At 41.1% G+C, this 21,917-nt stretch overlaps 1 protein-coding gene across 2 annotated transcripts in view; it reads right to left on the bottom strand.

Moving 5' to 3' along the window:
- DOCK8 (dedicator of cytokinesis 8) overlaps positions 1 to 21,917 on the bottom strand; it is a 195,747-nt gene that overhangs the window by 26,698 nt on the left and 147,132 nt on the right. For both annotated transcript variants that reach the window (XM_070431550.1, XM_070431551.1), the window contains 11 exons: positions 21,309 to 21,422; positions 19,933 to 20,088; positions 17,140 to 17,279; positions 16,042 to 16,211; positions 10,644 to 10,789; positions 8,647 to 8,829; positions 8,142 to 8,271; positions 7,078 to 7,165; positions 3,117 to 3,213; positions 1,491 to 1,625; positions 391 to 543 (listed from right to left, as the gene is read on the bottom strand). In XM_070431550.1, coding sequence (XP_070287651.1) covers positions 391 to 543; positions 1,491 to 1,625; positions 3,117 to 3,213; positions 7,078 to 7,165; positions 8,142 to 8,271; positions 8,647 to 8,829; positions 10,644 to 10,789; positions 16,042 to 16,211; positions 17,140 to 17,279; positions 19,933 to 20,088; positions 21,309 to 21,422 — 1,512 coding nt within the window. The remainder of the gene's footprint in view (positions 1 to 390; positions 544 to 1,490; positions 1,626 to 3,116; positions 3,214 to 7,077; positions 7,166 to 8,141; positions 8,272 to 8,646; positions 8,830 to 10,643; positions 10,790 to 16,041; positions 16,212 to 17,139; positions 17,280 to 19,932; positions 20,089 to 21,308; positions 21,423 to 21,917) is intronic.

Here is a 21,917-nt window from a genome sequence, read left to right as displayed (position 1 = left end):
AAGCTTCAATGAAAACTCAGGTGTAGTTTCAAATTCTCTTCCACAGGTCATTATGGAACCAGTCAATCAGAATTTATAAATAAAACAACCTCTTCAGAATCTCTATTCTGCCTGTTGTATTTCCCCCAACCCCCACAGAGGACAGCTTTGAATCTACATCTATTCATTCATTTTTTATTGAAACACCCATGTAGAAAACACTGCATTCATCGGTCTTGATGTTCATTTTTGGATGCAAATTTAAACAAAGGCTGCTCTCCCTCTGCATAGTCAATTGTTTTCTTTGCATAGGAAGAAGTAAATTGCAATCCTGCAAACATTTCCTCAACCAATGTCTTGCACTGACTTTCTCTATTGATTCTGGGTCACCCAGCTGGTCTGAGCTCTTACACTGATGGCTCCAAAACTGAATCTCATGAGGAGGTAGAGGGTGGCACAGGCTTGGCTCCGGGTGACGTCCATGCTGCTGCTGCAGTGATGCAGCACTCGCTGACACAGGTCCGCACACTGCTCCACCTCCTCCTCAAACAGCAGGTCACCGAACTAGGAGAGACACAGGGGCTATTAGGCACTTTCATATACTTTCTGGACTGGATGCTTGTTGAAATATGCAAATATCTGCTTGGACAAGCAAAAAGCCCGGAAGAGTTCATGCATCGCTCCATAAAGATAATGAGCTACTTGAGTCAGAAGATGAAATGAAATGATGGAGTTGAGATTTAATTATGAACCGTACCACAAGGAATAGGGCTGCGTAATTAATTGCATTGCTAGCCAGGTTGCATTCACTGGCAAAGTCACAACTCTGAAGGGATGATCCTGACTTACTGGGTTCCCTAAAAATTACTGGTGACTAAGAAAGAGAAAATGACCCTGCTAGGGAGAGCAGAGTTTCACTTTCTAAATGGAAAAGATCCCATGTGGAAGGCACCAACTGAGACTCGCAGTAAAGCCGGAGAACGCCAACTGCCTTAGACCATCGTAAGGAACATCTATAGTCTTCAGGCTGCGAGAAAGAGAAATCTATTTCTAAACTTTCTGTTATTTTTTAAAATTATTGTTTAAAGTATTACATGTGTCTTCTTTTTCCCCCAGTGACCTCTCCCTGGATGAAACTTTCTCTTGTTTTATGGCATGACATTTTGAAAGGCTTACTGCTGGGTGTCATACACAGGACTTCAATCTCAGTCAGAGGCACTATTAAAGAAAAGGGGTGAAAGGCAACGTTGCTTAATGGACTTTTCCTCTGATGTCTCCAGTGAGTGGCCATTCCATATTTCTACAGTTCAGCCCACGTTTCAAGTTTGAGAGCCCATTCTTTTCCTCGCCATGGTGCATCTGCTCTCTTCCTGGGGAGACTTAAGACCTTGACTGCAGCGTCACTTAAGACAGGACGCTGTGGGGTTTGTGTACCTGAAGGGAGAAGTCTGACGCTAGACGAGAATCTTAACTCTTAATTAGGAGTAAGAAAACAAGCATTCTGCGTTTACCTTGGCAATGAGAGCACGGAGTGTTGCAAAGCAGTGAGTCAGGTAGGTGGTGCTCTGATCACAGCTCAGAGAATTCACCAGAACCCTTAGAACACCTCCCAGCAGGCTGTCTTTGCAGTCCAGAGCCGAGCTTGCCTGGGGGAACAGAACAGTATCACTGAATCCCTGAGTTGTGAACTGAGGGGTGAAGACACAAGTAGATGCTTCTGACAAGCAGCACGGGGACCCGAAGTTCCATTCCTCTTGATCTAAGAGCTTATGGGTTTGGTAAAGCACCACACATATCATCTAAATAACTATCCCCAAACTCCCCATTGATTTGGGGTTTATATCTGGGTTGTTAAACTAAGTTATAATCCCGGGCAATAGCTTTTGCAATGTTCTTGCTTTGTATACAAGGTACAGCCTTCCTTTGAGCTTCAAAACACAGTTGTGGGCTTCCCAGAACAATAGGGGCTGAAGGAACTTGTTTATCAGCTACAGTAAGATCAAAACCACCAAAGATAATGACAAGTTTCAGCTTTCTTTGAAAATTGCAAATACATTGTGAGGACTGGCGTTAAGTATATAGCACTCAAAGTTGTGTTATGTAAGGATATAATCAATGTGATGCCAAGCACTTAAGTTATCAAAGATGCCATATACTTTTTATTTTTGTACAATGATTGCCTTGATTTTAGACAACTTAAGAGTTGGATATTTAATGCCAAAACCGGTTTGGCTCAGTGGATAGAGCGTCGGCCTGTGGACTGAAAGGTCCCAGGTTCGATTCCGGTCAAGGGCATGTACCTGGGTTGCGGGCACATCCCCAGTAGGAGGTGTGCAGGAGGCAGCTGATCGATGTTTCTAACTCTCTATCTCTCTTCTTTCCTCTCTGTAAAAAATCAATAAAATATATTTTTTTAAAAAAGAGTTGGATATTTAAAGTGCCACTGTATTTCAACAAGTTTTCTTCTTCTGGCCTCCAAAAGGCAATACTAGTTCTACTCTAATGACTTCTCACTGGAAACATGTCAGGACTCATTTTTCAGGTTAACTAAAAACCCACTGTCACCTAGATGTCTTGGTAATTTGGGGAAACATTCACTTAGAAGATGAAGTGAGTGTGATGAATTATATTACTGTTCACAGTGATGCTACACTTTTCTACAGCAGAAACGGCAAGTTTATGGCACAAATAAATTACTTTCCAATTTGTATGCAAAACAGACACACTCTTTTTTACATCTAACCCAGTCATAATCTTAGCTTCTCTACCAGATATCAATAACTCAAGTGGATTTGACCCACCAAAAAACACCCCTAGCTACCATCCTTATTCTGGATACTGGATGATAAACCCAGCATTCACATTATAAATTTGATACATTCCGGCAGATTTAACTACAAGGGTCAGCTTATAAAGCATCTAACTCCTCCAGGTGAATAGCAAGTTCAAAGAAGCCTGAAGAATTTTCATTATCTCTGGAATTTGTAAGTCGGACACTATTGTAAACTGCCTAACTTCATTTTTTCAAAAAAGGCATTTAGGGATCATGTTTATTGCTCTTACAAGTTTCTATAAAGAATTCTTTATTAAATTTCAGTATGTTCATGCTGAATAGAGCAAGTGTTTGTTGTCCTCACCTGGATAATGTTTTCCTGCATGTCCAAGATGATTAAATTTGCTTCTGTCGCTAGATTGCCACTGATCAAAGCTTCTTGATCTAACTCTGCCTTTGTTCTAAGAAATAAAAAAGAGGTCAAATTCGAGCACATGTCAAACCTGGCTGTATCACAGCGATAGCAATCTATGCAACGAGTCGGATTGGAGTGAATACAGAGCAACGGCAACACGGGTAACGAAGGAGTGCAGGATGCCTTTTGTGGTTGGTGTCTGGTTAAAAAGGTTTTCTAGGTGGAGTCTCCAGGCCATCCTCATCCCCATTATTATAAGTAATGATGGCAATTACAGAAATAACAAGATGGGTAGAAAGGCAATTATTGGTTGCTACTAGCAATGAGGCTAGCCAATCAGACTGCTGCGTAAGGCCTTGGGGGCCATTCCTACATTTCACACAGAATAACCATCTCCAGATCTGAGCCAAGGGCAGCCTCTGCAAGGAATTGGAGGGAGGGAGGAGACTGGGTGTGATGTGAATCTGGCAATGATGCTGCTGGATTAGGAAAGGGGTCAGGGAAGAGGCTGTCTCTTGACCTCCCTGAGACTGCCTTGGGGTTGCATAGTCAAGTGCGGGCCTTTTGTCCTTTTCCAATGGGAAGCAGGATTGCATTCCTGTGGGGCGGGCCATCTAACATCCTCCCAGATGTTCGTTACTGGTTATTATCCATGAGGGGAGTGGTTCTCGACCTTGGCTGCACATTAGAATCACCTGGGAATCTTTTTAAAATCCTGATTTCTGGGCCTCATCTCGGAGGATTTTAAAAAGATTCCCAGGTGAGTCTAATGTACAGCCAAGGTTGAGAACCACTGCACTAGGGAATGGGAAATTGCCTAGTGCTCCTTCTCTACTAGGTTTCATTTAAAGGACTCTGAGCATTGTACGCATTAGTTCATCCATTTTCATAAAATCCAAGTGAAGCTGGGAAAGGAGATTTTGCCTCATCTAAATTTAATTGCCAGGAAAGGGAAGTGTAAAGAATGGATTTTCCCAAGGTGTCCCAGGGGCCAAAATGTTAGCACAGGGGTGGGGGGTGGGGAGGCGGGTCATGATGTGAACCCAAAAGTCTTGCCCTGGATCCACAGCTGCTCATGAGTCCCCATCACTCAATAGGGGCAGCGCCGTTGTTCACATGCCATCAGGCCTCAGAATAAATATTTTCCTTGTTTTTCACATTTAGGAGAGGCTCTTTGGTCCCAAGCTGCCCTACGTTGTTTTGTTTTTCTCATTCTCTGAGTGATAATATTTGTGTAAAATAAGTGAAATAGAAATACCACTTTTTACAAATTTACTCATAGGTTTAGATTTAGAGCAACGCTATCCAACAGAAACATAACGGGGACCACATATGTCATTTTCTACTTTGCAGTAGCCACACACACAAAAAAGCAAGGTGAAATTAATTATAATATATTTTGTTTAACTCAATATATCAAATAATATTGTCAATGTATAATCACTAGAAATATTACTGATGAGATAGTTTACATCTTTTTGTACTGTCTTCAAAATCTAATATCAAGTTTACTAATGAGATATTTTACATTATTTTACTTGTACCAAATCTTCAAAATCTGGTACTTTTCCCTTACACTACTACTGTGGCTACTATATTGGACCTGCAGGTCTAGAGTATCCTAGTCCTTCTTCCCCAATTTTTTATTGTGGTAAAATACACATAACATAAAATTTATCATCTTAACCATTTTTAAGTGTACTGTTTGGTGGTATTAAATACATTCATATTGCTATGCAACCATCACCACCACACATCTGTTTTTTTTAAGCCTATTAACTATTCCTTTAAAATGGTGTTTCTCAAATTTGACTGCACAAGGGAATCACCTGGGAGTTTTACCAAATACTTATTTCTGGGCCCCACCACTGTAGATTCCGAATTAATTGGCCGTGGGTACATCTGGGCACTGGAAGCTTTAAAAGCTCCCTGGTGGTTCCAACATACAGCCCTGGCTGAAAATCACTGCTCTAAAAGGAACAGAGCCAAATAACTGAAAAGTGATCTGAAAGAAAATGGTGCGAGACACCACTATTCATAATTACAAAAAGTTTTCCAAAAAAGTTTTCTATATCGAGCTGCTCAATTTTACTATGGTTTCTTAAAAGAAAAGAAAAAAAGATCCCACCCCAATCTGCAGAGGTGAATCGTTCGCTCTGACAGTGAGCAAGCAGCCCACCAGGGAGCTCAGGGCTGAGAACCGACCTAGAGAAAATTGGAGGGCCCTGCACGGGAAGGCTCCATATGGTGTTGTTTCTGCAAGCAAAAGGGGAAGTTGCCCAAAACATCGATTTACACAGCCCAAGCAAAACATGCCTCATTAAGCTCTTCTTTTAATTGCATACAGTAGATGCCTTAACCACCTGTGCAGTCTGTATTGCATGCATGTTTAAAAAACTATTTTTTGGTTTGTTCATTGCCTGAGCTAGAACTTATGGACTCTCAGAACCAAATATCTTATAAACCAGTTCAGGGGACACAGAGCAAGAATAAAAATCCTAGAACAAATAGATGTCATTAATAAGACCAAATAACTGGGCTTTCCAAGTAACATCTATAACAAAAATGTGTTCAATGTTTTAAAATAAATTAGGTCCCCAGAAGTCCTATAAGTGGACCAGAATGATGCATTCTTGTGGCAGCAATAAAGCTAGTAACTTATATTTGCTTACAAAATAACCTTGCTACTCAAGTCTGCCCCACCCTCCACTCCCTTATGTTGGGGGCTTCACACATCATGGGGTTACCCTTCCTAGGCCTTGTCAAGTGAGGGGTGTCTTTAGCTGTGCAATGTTTTGCTGAGTGAACCCTCATCAAACCCAGGGGTTCATTGGGCTACCTGCTGCTAAGAGGAATAGCAGACATGTGCTATATATTCAACATATTTACTTTAATGTCCTCATATATCCAGATTATTGCGCATATATATATATATATATATATTGCAATCTAAGCAGGATTTTTCTTCTTTCATTACTTTGTATTTTTTTTCGATAATATACACCATAATACATCCATTGTAGGAAATACAGCAAAGCATAAAGAAGAAAACATCAATTATTTCTAAAAGAAAATCACCTGAAGAAAATCACTGTTAATATTTTGATAAATTTCCCCCCCTCAGATGTGTCTCATGTGGTTGAATATTGACTCATGAACCAAGAGGTCACTGGTTTGATTCCTGGTCAGAGCACATGCCCAGGTTGCGGGCTCGATCCCCAGAAGGGGGCATGCAGGAGGCAGCCGATTGATGATGTTTCTCTCTCATCAATGTTTCTATCTCTCTATCCCTATCCTTTCCTCTCTCTCTAAAAATCAATAAAAACATATTTAAAAATATTTTGATAAATTTTTTTCCAATATTTCAAAAATGTATTTACAATATGTAATTAGAGATTTAAGATTCTACTCTAAAATCAAGTGTCTATCCTTCTTTTGTTTACTGAACTATATCATAAGCATTTCCTGTATCATTAAAATGATTTCAAAACATTTTAATGCCAACCTAATATTTCCCTATTCTTGAGCATTTAGAGTGTTTCTCATTAAAAAATAAATTTATGTAATGCTGATATAAATATCCCTGAATAGACATTTTTGTGCACATTTCTGGAGAGGAAATATAAATTGAAATTATGTGGTCTTGGTACCTTGTGCTATCCCCATCAGCAGCTGTTGTTAAGCTAAATAGTTGTTTTCTTTAAATGCTTATCAATGTGATAAATGTTTAAGACCTGGAAATCATAACTCCTTATACCTTTGATTATACCGAGTCCCTGGATGAACTGAATTTACACAGATCATAACGATTTATTTTCTTACCCTTCAAAGGATGTAGTAATACAAGTAGCCTGGGAAAAACAGTTTGGAACTTTAGGTAAAAGTAGCACAAAGTTGCTGAGTGACTCACTTATCTAGCTTCTCATTAGCTTGCCGCCAATTTGTCTGCTCCTTCTTCCATCTCAAATTTTCATTTAGGCATGAAAATCGGTCATTCCCTAGGAGTTAAATGCATGACAGGAATGTGATTAGCACGAAACCCTCCAAGATAACCAGAAGTTCTGTAACAAGGTCAACTAAGAGGACTCAGCGCCGCTTCTCGGTTAGAGTCTATGCTGAATACTGGTAAGAGACAAAGGCCATGTTCCTGTCTGGGCTGGCTTGCTCTTTGATTGACAAGCTAGAGCTATAGTAGAACCCCTGCCTTTCTGGAGTGTCGGTGAGCATGTTTCCAGGAACACAGGTTTCCAGTGAAACTCTAGGTCTTCTCACTAAGTTATTGAAAGGACAGGATGGGTGTCAAATGAAGGTAACCAATTACACATGTAAATGCTGAGCTCCCTTCAAGTTCCTGACCACTGTGTCCCGTCGTCGCATCGGATGAGCGGTTGCTCTGTTTTACTTTGAGCTCAGTAAAGCAGATGGAGGCTACCGGAGCACTTCGCTCTATTCTACAGCGATGAGCTCAGCCACTTTGAGATCATTCCTGGTATTGTGGGGTCTCTGGAGGACTAGGACACTCAGAGGCCCCTGAGAGGATTTGTTCCATTCTAACAGTGGCCTGAGTGACTTGGCCAGATGATCTTGAAACCAGAACTACCCCGTGTATTGACCACGCTCCGAGGAGACAAGTCAAGCATCCCGTGGAGAGGCTTCAGCCTTGAGAGAGACACCATTTGTCTCATACGATGACTCACATTCTTGAAGGTGATCTTTTACCACAGACACGTTTTAGGCTGAAGATGCCATTTGGGGACATTTCTGGGGTTCCTGTGATCGAAGGAAAGCAACATTCCCTCGAGAGACACAGGGCTGACATGACACACATCAGGCACAGAATCCCAGAACCTGCTTGTCTTTACTATCATAGTGTCTTACTAAAGTGATGGTGTCTACTCATGGAGGGAGGGCATTCCTCCCATAAAGGGTGCAGAAGTCTCTGAGAGAAAACAGGGAAGGGCGGATCCAACACACCTGGGACCCGGCGCCGCATCATCTCCCCTCTGGCCCCTTCTCCACGGAGCAAAGCCTCTTCCAGCCTTGCCTTGACATCCCTCGACTTCTGCAGGACTTGGGTACTGACTTTGTCAGAACTCGGCTTTCCCTGGACAGGACAGAGGAAGAAGGACGTTTTGTTTGGTGAGATCTCTGTCTACGGGGACACTCTTCACAACAGAACACTCCGAGGTGAGGTCGGCCAGTACAGACATGTGCTCTACAGCGACACTGTTCTGGGGGATCCCGTGGCTGAAAGCCTGTTAACAGGAATGGAGTTCTCTCTGCAGAAGGCAAGGGCCCTTTCCCTGAGGAATTACCATATCCAGATAGGTGTTGCATATGCAAATAGGTTATGGATTTTAATACAGAAATAAGAAAAAGTACTGATGCCTCCATTGCCCAAACAAAGGGGAACAGTGACAAGACAGGATGGACCTTGAGAGATGAGAACTAGTTTAAAACGGAGCCACCCCACACCTACCTTGTACTCAAAACATGAGACACAGATGAAAAGGAGATCCAAAATCCTGCTGAGCTGCATGGAGGGCAGGTCAGCAATCCACTTCCTGATGAGGCTCTGGTCTGCATTTTTCATGATCCAGAGGAAGCAGATCATGAGGTTTCGGGTAGTGTCGGCATTCAGCACGTTGTACTGCTTGTAGGGCTGGAAGCAGGCAGATGGGGAGACAAATGCAGAGGAAGAAGTTAAGCAGCAGAAACACTGAAAGTCTTAAGGGACATTAATCTCTTAGAACACAGTAACTGTACTTCTAACTTGGCTGGGGTCTGTCTCCAGGAACTCGGCCTTTCACCGCCAGGTTCATCGGCCAACGGGCTCACCTGGGGCTGTATCTGAGCCAGGCTTTTAGCCACATAACTTTGGGCACTCTCTGTCTCAGGAGCATTGTGGTCTGGTGGTCTGCCCTGGACCTTGACCACCCCTCCCCAATCTCAGTGATAACAAGGGACTCCCATGCTAAGATATCCAAGTATTTCTCCTTCAATCTGGACACTAGGCAACTTAAAGCAGTCTTATAGCAGAGAACTAAAGCATAATATGCTCAACCAATTAATCAAAGCCATAATTTAGTGGAGTCCTCTAATGTGACTTTAACCACAATTTATGTTTTTCTGGGTATGGGTGTGGGAACTCAGGCTACTTGCTTGAGTATACGGGCCATAAGAGTTCATTTTAGAGTGCTGAGCATACTTTCTGTTACTCATCAGATCAACAGAGAGAACAATATGTGGCTGCACCCTTGGTTCATGTGACGTAGCTAATATCCAATGGACTGTAGTGGTGAATTTGCAATGAGCTATTTGTAAGTACCAGAAGGAAATGTTGGTTTTGGATGGGAATGATAGGGCTTATGAAGTTACTTTAACTTTAGTTTTTCTGAGTACAGTGAAAAGAAGACATGAAGTCTTTAGATATAACCTCACAGGGAATATCTTCTAATAGATGAGCTTTGGGCATTTGAACTTTTGCCCTTAGATCAAATAACAATGTAAAAGGCATACACCACCTCATGCATCTCACTTTGCTAAATGGCTATTAGAAAGGTGGAGGAGGTCATAAAACACAATATTTATCAAACTGTAGGATGAGTAATGTCAACTCTCAAATGTCTATTCTCTTTCTTATCTCCGTCTTCCAAACCTCATGGAGGTTTACTGGGGATGGGGGTGGGGTTGGGGAGGGGAAATGTGAGATTAAAAATGCTGGAGGGATGAGAAGAAAGTCATCTAGCATGGATGAGTTAGGTCTCAATACTGCCTTTCCAGGAGAGAACCTAGTTGAGTCCTTTACAGATACACTCTACTCTGAAATGAAAGGCTCAGCTCCATTAGCAGGATGATATAGAGTCCACTTGACATAGGGATATTCAGAGCTCATCAAGAAACAGAGAGGGATCACACCTCCATGAGTCAGAGGTTTTATTCCAGGGAGAGCCCCTCTTTAAACCCAAGTCTGTGCATAGGGACTGAGCCAGATAACTCTGCTTAGGCTCTCCGGGGACCTTGAAAAGCTGAAGTCTTTTGCTTAATAAGCACTCTATCAAGTGACCTTCAATCTTTTTTCAGAGGCAGACACAGTATGAATAATAAATATACAGAATAAACATAGCTCAAGCCTCCCACTGAGAGAGCCTTGGTTTGATCCTCTGCAATAATCTCAGGTTTCCCAAGTTTCATCTCTTTCCTGGTTTTCTGAGTCTTGAACTTGAGATGGTCTGAACTGGACTTGGGATTCTCTTGCTGTTGCCAGCACCCCGTCTGACTGTGTGTAGCCTCATCTGCACCATTTCCCTCCACAGCTGCCAGCCTCACAGTGACTCGTTCCAGCATCGAGCAAAGAGGCAGAAATCTCACTGCCTACTCTAGGGAGGGTTCTGGTAGGTGAATATAAGAATGAACCCATCAGAAGATGGGAAAAGACTCAAAACAAAAAACAAACTAGAAAAATGTGCAACATACCAAGGAAGACAGCATGGGTCCATTTGTCTTCAAATTAAAGTGATTCCCAGCTATGGCCAGGGCCACATTCTGGTTAATTCCACTGGTCCCATCTTGTTCTTCATCCGAACCACTTGCACGGTTTTTTCCACTACGGGCATCTGCAGCTGCAAGTCAAACATTATTGGTCTTATCAATGCAATTGTGCTCCTGGGTATTTACCCAAAGGAGTTGAAAACATGTCCACATCAAAACCTGCATGTAGGTGTTTTAGCAGCTTCATTAATAATTACCCAAACCTGAAAGTAGCCAAGATGTCCTTCAGTAGGTGAATGGGTGAAAAAACTGGTACATCCATACAATGGAAAATTATTCAGTGCTAAAAAGAAATGAGCTAGCAAGCCATGAAAATATATGAAGGAACCTTAAATGCATATTGTTAAGGGAATGAAGCTGATTTTTTTTTTTTTTTTTTTTTAAATTAAATCTTTATTGTTCAGATTATTACATTTGTTCCTCTTTTTTCCCCCCATAACTCCCCTCCTTCCAGCTCCCACCCCACCCTCCACCCTCACTCCCCACCCACTGTGTTCATCCATAGGTGCATGATTTTTGTCCAGTCACTTCCCGCATCTCCCACACCCCTTTTTCCCCCAAGAATAGTCAGTCTATTCCCTTTCTATGTCCCTGATTCTATTATAATCACCAGTTCATTCTGTACATCAGGTTATTTATTCACTTGATTCTTAGATTCATTTGTTGATAGATGCATGTTTGTTGTTCATAATTTGTATCTTTACCTTTTTCTTCTTCTTCCTCTTCTTAAAGGATACCTTTCAGCATTTCATATAATACTGGTTTGGCGGTGATGAACTCCTTTAGCTTTTCCTTATCTGTGAAGCTCTTTATCTGACCTTCAATTCTGAATGATAGCTTTGCTGGATAAAGTAATCTTGGTTGTAGGTTCTTGGTATTCAGCACTTTGAATATTTCTTGCCATTCCCTTCTGGCCTGCAAAGTTTCTGTTGAGAAATCAGCTGACAGTCGTATGGGTATTCCCTTGTAGGTAATTGAGCCTCTTTCTCTTGCTGCTTTTAAGATTTTCTCTTTGTCTTTTGCTCTTGGCATTTTAATGATGATGTGTCTTGGTGTGGTCCTCTTTGGATTCCTTTTGTTTGGGGTTCTCTGCGCTTCTTGGACCTGTAAGTCCATTTCTTTCACCAGGTGGGGGAAGTTTTCTGCCATTATTTCTTGAAATAGGTTTTCAATATCTTGCTGTCTCTCATCTTCTGGCACTCCAATGACTCTGATATTAGACCGCTTAAAGCTGTCCCAGAGGCTCCTTACACTATCTTCACACTTTCGGATTCTTTTTTCATTTTGCTTTTCCAATTGGGTGTTTTTTGTCGAATCTTTGGTTTGATTATTGTACTCCTCTGGTCTGCTATTGGGTATAATATTCTTTATTTCAGTCCGTGTATGCTTACTTTCTAATTTCTTTATCGTAGCATCGAGGGTCTCATTAGTTTTCGTGAGGTTCTGCACAAATTTATGGCAAGCCCTCAAAATTGCGATTCTTAGCTCCATATCCTCCATTTCTGTCATGTTTTTTTGTCTCCGCATCTTTTATGCTTTCTTGGTGCACCCCCTTGTGGTCTCTGTGCGCAGTCTTGTTCTAGCCAAGCCTTAATTGTTGTAGTTAACACTAGAGGGATTTGACCCTCAGGCCGACTGGCTATAGGAATCAGCTGTGCGGAAAACGTCTGTCTTCTGGGGAGGCGCTAATCCAGCCTTTGCCTGAGGCGATCGGCAAATGGCTGTGCGCAGGCTTTGGGCGGGGCGGGATCAGCAGGGCGGGCGGAGGGAGCAGTTATGGCCACGCTCAGTCCCGTTCCCAGAGGCTCTGCTTCTCAGAACCCCGGCAGCCGCTGCAAACCTCGGAGAGAAAGCTGCCCTCAGGTTCCAACTGATGCCGGGTAATCCCGGGGAATGAAGCTGATTTATAAAGGCTACATACTATATGATTTTAACTACATGACATTCTGAAAAAGGCAAAACTACAGAGACAGTAAAAAGTTCAATGGTTGTCAGGGACTGGGAGAAGGGAGGGATGAACAGGTAGAGTACAGAGGAGTTTTAGGGCAGAGAAACTCCTTATAATACTACAGTAATGAATAAATATTACACATTTATCCAAACCCTTAGAATGTGCAACACCAAGAGGGAACCCCAATGTGAACTATGAACTTTAGGCGATAATGATGTGTTGATGTAGTTCACCAATTGTAAGATATGTACCATTCTAGTGGGGGATGCTGCTAATGGGGAGGCTATGTATGTGTTGGGGCAGAAGGTATATGGGAAATCTCTATACCCGTCTCTCAATTGTGCTGTAAACTGAAAACTGCTCTAATAATTTGTCTTAAAAAAATCTTTGGTACAATAGCTAGATTTGGAAACAGCCTAAGTGCCCATTAGTAGATGAGTGGATTAAAAACTGTGGTACATCTACACAATGGAATACTACACTGCTATAAAAAAAAGAAAGAACTTTTACCATTCGCAACAGCATAGATGGAACTGGAGAGCATTATGCTAAGCGAAATAAGCCAGTCAGAGAAAGATAAATATCACATAATCTCACTCATTTGTAGAATACAATGAACAACAGAAACTGATGAACAAAAATAGATCCAGAGACACAGAAGCATTGAACAGACTCTCAAACCTCAGAGGGAAGGCAGGGGAGGGTAAGAGGGGGGTTACTTGTATGCATCCATATAAGCATAACCAAAGGACACAGATAGTGGGGGGGGTGGGGGTGAGGGCATGTGCTGGGGGGTGGGAGTGGCCGGGGAGAGGTCAATGGGGGAAAAAGGAGGCGTATGTAATATTTTAAACAATAAAGGATTTAAATTTAAAAAAAACAACCCAAAACACTAATTTAAAAAATATCTTTGGTAATGTCAAGTCAAAGATGGTGATTTCTTATGTCCTAAACCCAATATCCAATGTGTACCTGATCCTTATCAGTCACTAAGGTCATCACAGTAATTTTAAACCTGATGTTTACATTATTTATCTGCTACTGTCTATAGGGGAAAGGGGGGAGGCTTATAATAAAAAAGACAGAACATCCAGTTCAAGATTATGCTAGAAATTATTTTTTCTAGTTGTTAAAATAAAAATTTTCAGAACTTTCATAACACTTTTCTATAACATTTAAAAATGTATTCATATATTTTAAATAATAACTAAATAGAAAGGAGCCTATAATTACAGAATTAATTAATACCTTATAGAATAACAAGCTATTACCACAAATTCAGCAATACTTTATTTTTAAATGTTTTGAAATGAATGTTAATTTATTGTATCTATGTAATATAGACATATCTATATTTATACATAGGTCTAGATATAGGCAAGTAAAAAAAGGTTGGTTTTTAAAAACACTACCAATCACACATAAAGTATTTAGAAAATTCTTAGAAAAGTGTATTAAAACACTTGCACCTGATTGATCCATTAAAAACTCATTTTATTAGACCAGTCAACATTATCAGTATTGGACCTTCAATTTTTTTTAAAGTACAGTGAGAACAGTATTTTCATCTGCTAACATTCTGAAAAAAGGATGCAGATTAAGAACTCAATTTTTAAAAATAATAATTCACTATTGTATTTTAAGGCAATTGGGTCTTTAAACAAATGGTAAAATGAATAGCACATGGAAATGATACAAGATCTGGTAATATAGGGATATTTGAGGATACATTCTTTCTCCCTCTAAATATGCACAGTTTCATAGTTATAAGACAAGGAAGGAAGGATCTAAACACTTGCTATACAAAATGTTCTCTCACTCCATCCGTGTTGTGGGCACCATTATAGTTTTTACATCTGAGAAAAGGTTGAGGATCTCATCAAAGATCACATATAGTAATAAATGGGCTGCAGCCTGAATTCAGCTGTATCTCTTTCTAAAGACTATATTCTTATTAGTTTATCAATTTAAAGATTACATATACAATAGATACTATACCATATTAATAATAGAATACTTTTTATTGTTTTCCCACTTGTCAGCTCATTATGACCATAAAGTTCAATGCATATGTAAAGAAATAGTCAAGACATAAAAGATTCAAAAGCGAATTGCTAAAAAGTTTTGATTCCAAATAACTAATTTGGAAAATTCTAATCAACAAGGAATCTCTGGAGAATGTGTGATAAAGTGGTTCCCTGCTTTGGAAACAAACCAATCATGGGTCTTCAAATGAAACTTTCTAGAAACTTTCACACAAAATTCTAGAAATGGTCTGCAAGACACCTGCCCTGCTCTGAGCCACATCTTCAAATTTTGAAGATGACTCTGTTCTCTATCTGCCCTCCAGTCAGGCACACCCAGAGGAAGCTCTACGTCCTCCTGCCGCCCACTCACCCTGTGTGCCAAGCTTGCTTCTGTAATTTCCTTGCCCGTTATTCTTTTGCTCATTTTCTGAGCTAAATAATTATCACCATAATGATCTTAGAAATAATTAAATCACACACGACACTTTGCATTTAGAGGAAGCAAGAACTTTGGTGGTTCTAAGATTCCAAGGATGATTGCCCACAAGAATGCCGGGCTGATTTAAGCATTCCTCAGACCCCAGGATCCTTCATCAGTCAAGAGAGCAGCATGGTCATTTCTAAGAACTTCCCTTGAATTTGGGGAAAAGCAAGCACCACTCTGAAGTGATCAGAAATATGTGTGTGTGTGTGTTGTGGGGAGGGTAGGCAATGGGATTGCTTTTCTCAGGTATAGGGTAGTTTTGTTCACCTACATTCCAAATCCACACTATAATATGCTCCAACCTTTGAGATAATTTATCCTTTCTCCCCTTCCTATGTGAGAGATACTGACTTTTGACCTCAGAATCAACTTCTTAGTGCCAAAGGCAAAATTCCTCCCCCATAGCAGACTTTCCTAATCCTGATAGACACCAGGATATTGTTTGCATGTAACAATTGTTTAGGTTCATTTGAGGCTGCTTCTTTGCTCAGAAGGTAAGGAACACCTTTATTTCAAGGCATTAAAGCAGGAATCTCCAAAGTTGGGTGATCTTGTTATTATCTCGTCCTTTGTGGTGTATGGTCTATAAAGGTTATTATACACCATCAGACCAATGAATGAAGGAATGAATGAACAAATAAATAATATTTAAATAAAAACATAGACAGGGTTATGTACCTTAAGAAAATAAAACTTATTGGGGCCTTAAGAAGGTCTGGAGAGCACGGTGTGGAGAGCATGGTGTGGAGACCTGTTCCCTTAAGCATATCCGCCCTGGAGCCAATGACAGAAACCTCATTCTAGTGGAGCACTGGGCAGGGTCCCCGTCAATCCAGAGGAGGAAACAGAAGGAATTGTTACCTGTAAAGTCGTAGAGCTGCGGCAAAGCATCCAAGATGATGCCAACCAAAGGCAAGTAAAGGGCAGCGACTTTGACCTTCACTTCCGGTTTGACACAGCGCGGGTCAAGGTCGTGAGAACTTAACAGGCTGTGAATGGCACTGACAGCTTTCCTTTGCACTTTGCTGATCCTGTTGGCACAACACAGAAGGCTAGAGGTTATGATGAAGGGAGATGGACCGAAATGCTCTTAAACAATAAGGAGTGACCAGCATGTTCCTAAACAATGGGGTGACAATGTGAAAATCAAGAAAAATTGGGTAGAAGTATTTATGGCTCAGACACAGACTACCTGTGTTCTAGTCCTGGGTCACTGTTAGCATGATATTTTAAAATTCATCATAGTGTAGCATCAAGTCTTTCATTCCTTTTTATTGTTGGATAATATTGTATGAGTATATCACACTTTATTTTATTTATTTTAAAATATATTTTTATTGATTTCAGAGAGGAAGGGAGAAGGAGAGAGATAAAAACACCAATGATGAGAGAGAATTATTGATTGGCTGCCTCTTGCATGGCCCACACTGGGGATTGAGCCCACAACTTGGGCATGTGCCCTGACCAAGAATTGAACTATGACCTATTGGTTCATAGATCGATGCTTACCTACTGAGCCATAATGGCCAGGATGAATATATTACATTTTATTCATCCAGTCATCAACTGGTGGACATTTGGACTCTTTCCACTTTTTGACTATTATAAATTGTGAATGCTGCTATGAATATTTCTGTTTATGTTTTTGTGTGGTATAAGTTTTACTTCTCTTGAGTATATACCACAGAGTAGAATTACTGGGTCATATGGTAACTCTATGTTTAACGTTTAGGGGAACTGCCAAACTGTTTTCAACAGTGGCTACACCACTTTACATTCCTAGCAGGAGAGCATGAAGTTTCCGTATTCCATTTGCCAACACTTGCTATTATCAGTCTTTTTTATTATTGCCATCCTAGTGGGTATAAAGGTGCTAGGGACTGAATGTTGAACTGCAAACAGTAGCAGGTAGCATTTTTGTGTGTGCTTCATATCCCATTATTAATGTCAGAAACATACCCTTCCCCTTCCGCATCCAGGGCAGCAGCCAGTTCCGTGAAGAGAAGGCCGGTGAGGAAGTGCTGCTGGCGGAACTCAGGAGTCAGGTCGAACATGTTGGCGATCTTCTGGTCCTGGAAACTGGAGCAGGAGCTCGAGTTCTACAGAAATGCAAGGAGCAGCTGTCTGAGTAACAAGAACTGGGACTAAGACCACAAGAGCTGGTATTTATTGAGCATGAGTATGGCCAAGCTTGGTAAGCACGACCCAGTGAGGCAGGATCATCACTACTCTCCCTATGGGACAGATGAGACTAGAGTAGTCCCTTAGCTTTCCCATCTCCACAGATGGAAAACTGCCCATGGGGAAAGATGAAAATAAAGCACTCAGGTTCTGTCACATTTCGTGGAACACTCCCTTCCTCACAAGCAATCAAAAGTTGAAGACGAAAATCCCAGGACAACACTTGGACAGGGAAATGGGAACGGGACCCAACGCTGTAGCTGTGAGCAGGCAATTCCTCTCTAACAAACTGCCCCCTTTATAGTGAACAGGGCTTGTATACTGAGCTGCACTTCTAAACATGGTTTACACACAGTGTCTGAATGTTGCTGGCCGGGAAACTAAAAGCGGTGTCAAGGCAGGGAAGTGTCAGATGGACCAGTCCCAGGTAATTCCTGTGCTCTTATCCTGCGGCACACTTTATATTTCACTAAGAGAATCTAAAATGGAATCCTTGATGTTTGGTGGGACTCGGCTGGCCCCTGGGTTTGCTGACTCCCTGGGGTAGTCAGAGGGAATGTGGGCAAGGACCTGGGGCAAAGTGAGCACATTTGGAATTGCAGCTTGTAAGACACCGTTCCCAGTTCTCACTCAGATGGTCGCATAGCCAATATCTAGATCATGTCTTTGGGCATGAATGGCCAAGATTATTACTTTTTAATTAATAAGACAGACCTTCACCTTTGTGCTACTATCAAGAAATATGCAACAAAAATAGAACCCAATATTGAGAAATCATACCTGCTTCTCTGAGCTACTGATTTGTTCCCTGTAAATGAAATGTGACTATAAAAATAGCATTTCCTTAAAGCTTTTCTAGAGGACACTAGCCCCTTGAGAAATCCATGGAGGAAAAACAAAAGTTTCTGGAGTCAGATCATTTTGGGAATCACTGCTCATCATACACCTCCTTCCCATTGCCTCCTCCGCCCCTGGGGCATTTACAATTTACACCAAGTCAGAGACTCTTAGTTGGCCTTCTGCAAAGAAACCTGCTAACACAGGGTTTCCAAACTGATTAGACCAGGGTACCTCAAACTTTTTAAACAAGGGGCCAGTTCACTGTCCCTCAGACCGTTGGAGGGCCGGACTATAGTTTAAAAAAAACTATGAACAAATTCCTATGCACGCTGCACATATCTTATTTTGAAGTAAAAAAACAAAACGGGAACAAATACAATATTTGTATTTGCATATGGCCCGCGGGCCGTAGTTTGAGAACCGCTGGATTAGACTTTGGAATCCTGTATTTGCATAATACCTCTCCACATCCTATAGAATCCGGGGCCCACTGAGCCTAACTTGAAAAATACTGTTCTACAAAAAATGATTGGTGGAACTCCCGTGTATAAATATTAATACAAGTTTTCCTCTTTCTAACTGATCATGAACAAAACTTGTTAGAAATATATTCCCTATACAACAGGCCATTTGCTTAGTTTATGGTGCCATCTTTTCAGTGTTTCATGAGCCAAATGATCTGGAATGTGATTCAAGGTGGACTCATCTTGTGCTGAATTCCATTCTATAACAGTACCAGCAAAAAGTTCTGAGAAAGATCAAGGATATAATATCCACATTAAAAACCACTATTAGAGGCAGCTGATTGATGATTCTCTCTCGTCATTGATGTTTCTCTCTCTCTCTCCCTCTCTGAAATCAATAAAAATATATTTAAAAAAACACTATTAGATCATTTTGGAATCAATATAAAGGAACCTGCAACTTCATAAATTTCATGGTGCTGGGTTTCAGAAAAGTGAAGTGAGTAGAGGAGACTGTCAAGCTGAAGTAGAAAGATGATTAATGTGAGACAAAAGAAGACGTGACTTTTCTACAAATTTCTGATTTTTCATAGTATATATGGGTTTCTTGTTCTAGAGCCTAGAGCAGCTGTGGGCAAACTACGGCCCGAGGGCCGGATCCGGCCCGTTTGAAATGAATAAAACTAAAAAAAAAAAAGACCGTACCCTTTTATGTAATGATGTTTACTTTGAATTTATATTAGTTCACACAAATACTCCATCCATGCTTTTGTTCCGGCCCTCCGGTCCAGTTTAAGAACCCATTGTGGCCCTCGAGTCAAAAAGTTTGCCCACCCCTGGCCTAGAGCCTAGAGAGAAATCAATCACTCAGTATGTAAATGATTAGTTAGGTGGTACAACTTTGGGAAGCATATTTATATGTATCTGAATCAATTGATCTGTTTCAATAGCTTGATTTTTCTTTCTTAAAATATATTTTTATTGATTTAAGAGAGGAAGGGAGAAGAAGAGAAAGATAGAAACATCAATGATGAGAGAGAATCATTGATCAGCTGTCTCCTGCACACCCCCTACTGGGGATCCAGCTCAAAACCCAGACATATGCCCTGACCAGAAATTGAACTGTGACCTCCTGGTTCAACTACTGAGCCACACCAACCAAGCTTGATTCTTTAAAAATTAATAATGCCAACCTTTAGAGAACAAATTACTAAATTAAGCTAATTAAATGAAATCGTGTGTATAACTCTTTCAGGTAACGGGTTACCTGGGAAGATATGGAGGGGCAGGGAGATGCTGGAGCAGTGTCCGCGCTCATAAAGAAGAGGTTCAGGTTGAGGTAATGTTCATGGCTGCAGAGGATTCTCAGGAACTCTAGCCTCATGGAGATGAGCGTCGCGAGGTTGTTCAGCTTGGCTGACAGCTGGGGAGAACAATGGGGAAAGGAAAGAAGCATTTATTAGAAGGTGAATGGAGTTGAGGTTGACAGACACAAAAATATCCTTTCACCCCAGATTAATAAAAATGAATGGGGCAGTACCACAGATGGCAAACTGTATTACAAGGAGGCCCAAAAGGTTTTCATCCACTACCTGTGTACTCTCATGATTCCTAGCCTAAAAACTGCCCAAAGCGAGGACTCTTGCCCCAAACCCCAGTCTTGTCAAATCTGTAATACCAAGGCAAGCCTCTGTTCATAATCTGGAAGTATGTCTTCAGTGTAACAGAATAAAATTAATTCTACAAAACCCTACTGTGTCCAAGAAACTAAATGAAAGGAGTTGCCCCCACATGGGGCCACACAAAACTAATGGAATATGACTGGGTGGCTTTAATGCCACAAGTGTTCTTTTGTAGTTTCTAATTAAAGACCCCAACGCGAAGTTCTCAAGCCAGTTCCCTGGATGAGAGCATCAAATTACTTTGAAAAAAAAAAAAAAGCCAAAGAGTTTGCTTCAAAGAGGGAGAAGAGAAAGAAACAGAAAACTGGAAGAGTTTTCAGAAAAAAAAATCTTCCCTTGAACAAACCAACCATGAAATTAGCAACGAAAAGCTGACACAGGTGACAGTCTGGAAGAGATCTCGTGCTTCTCTTGGGGAAAGTGACAACTGAAGGATCCAGACTCCATAGGCTGCCAATGAGAGGCAGCTTCTCTTAAGGCAAAGCACAGAAAGAAGGGTTTTGATGGACCTTTAAAGGCTCAATATATCATCATAAACACCCTCTCGCCTTGGCACAGGAAACCAATGTCTCATCCTTGCCAATGGACGTGCCTCCTCCTCATGCACTTTAATGAATTATCCTAATATGTGAAAAGAGACCTCATACTTTGAATTCTATGCCTGGTCAAAGATAAAATGCTACGGTCATGTAATTTCTGTTAAATGTAAATTGAAGAAAGCTGACCATATCCGTAACAAATTTCAGTTTCCTTAGATTAACCCTTCTGTATTGGGTTGGTAAATGCTTTAGGACTCCATGCAAACCAGTGTGTCTAGAGATATCTACGGCATAAGACTCCGAATGTACAAGAGCCAAGCTGTCTAACTTGGCAGTGGATAAGACAGCTCACCATGACAACGAGCATCATACAGACCAGAAGGAACCAGGGACAACACGGCTGTGTCCGAGGGAACACTCACCTGGTTGCAATAGTGTTTGATGAGGTTAAACACAAAGCTACGGTCCATAAGTGAGAGAAGGTCATACAAGAAGAAAGCCAGGCTGATGTTGATCTTCTCCGCCTGTTCGGTTTCCTTAAAAACAAACATATAAACACTCAAGTCACTTTGTGGTAAACCCTGGTCATGAACCCCCTGGTCCCTGGTGGGAAAGCTGGGAGAGGCAGGTCCTATTTTTATAATCAGTGTTCCTTCCTCTAGGAGACACTGGGCTAAGCAAGTAACCCTGCACAATTAGAGCAAATATAGTTTAAAACTTAACTGATGCCATGAGGTTGAATCAAGTAATTCTTTATCTACTGCTGATATTAAGGTACATTTCCTTCTTATTTTTCCCCCTATGTGTATATTTATATGTATATAAGTGAGCTTATTCTCTATATACAATGCTGGGTCTTGAATTTTTTCATTCAACATCCTATATAATAAAAACGTAATATGCAAATTGACCAAACAGAGGAAAAACCAGTCGCTATGATGCACACTGACCACCAAGGGACAGATGCTCAATGTAGGAGCTGCCCCCGGTGGTCAGTGCACTCCCACAGGGGGAGCACTGCTCAGCCAGAA

The sequence above is a fragment of the Myotis yumanensis genome, unplaced genomic scaffold (assembly GCF_028538775.1).
Source record: "Myotis yumanensis isolate MYYU_CA2020_CCGP unplaced genomic scaffold, mMyoYum1.0.hap1 SCAF_12, whole genome shotgun sequence".
Taxonomy (NCBI): domain Eukaryota; kingdom Metazoa; phylum Chordata; class Mammalia; order Chiroptera; family Vespertilionidae; genus Myotis; species Myotis yumanensis.
Note: the sequence above shows the minus strand (reverse complement) of the source record. Positions and strands in the feature narration are given on the sequence as shown.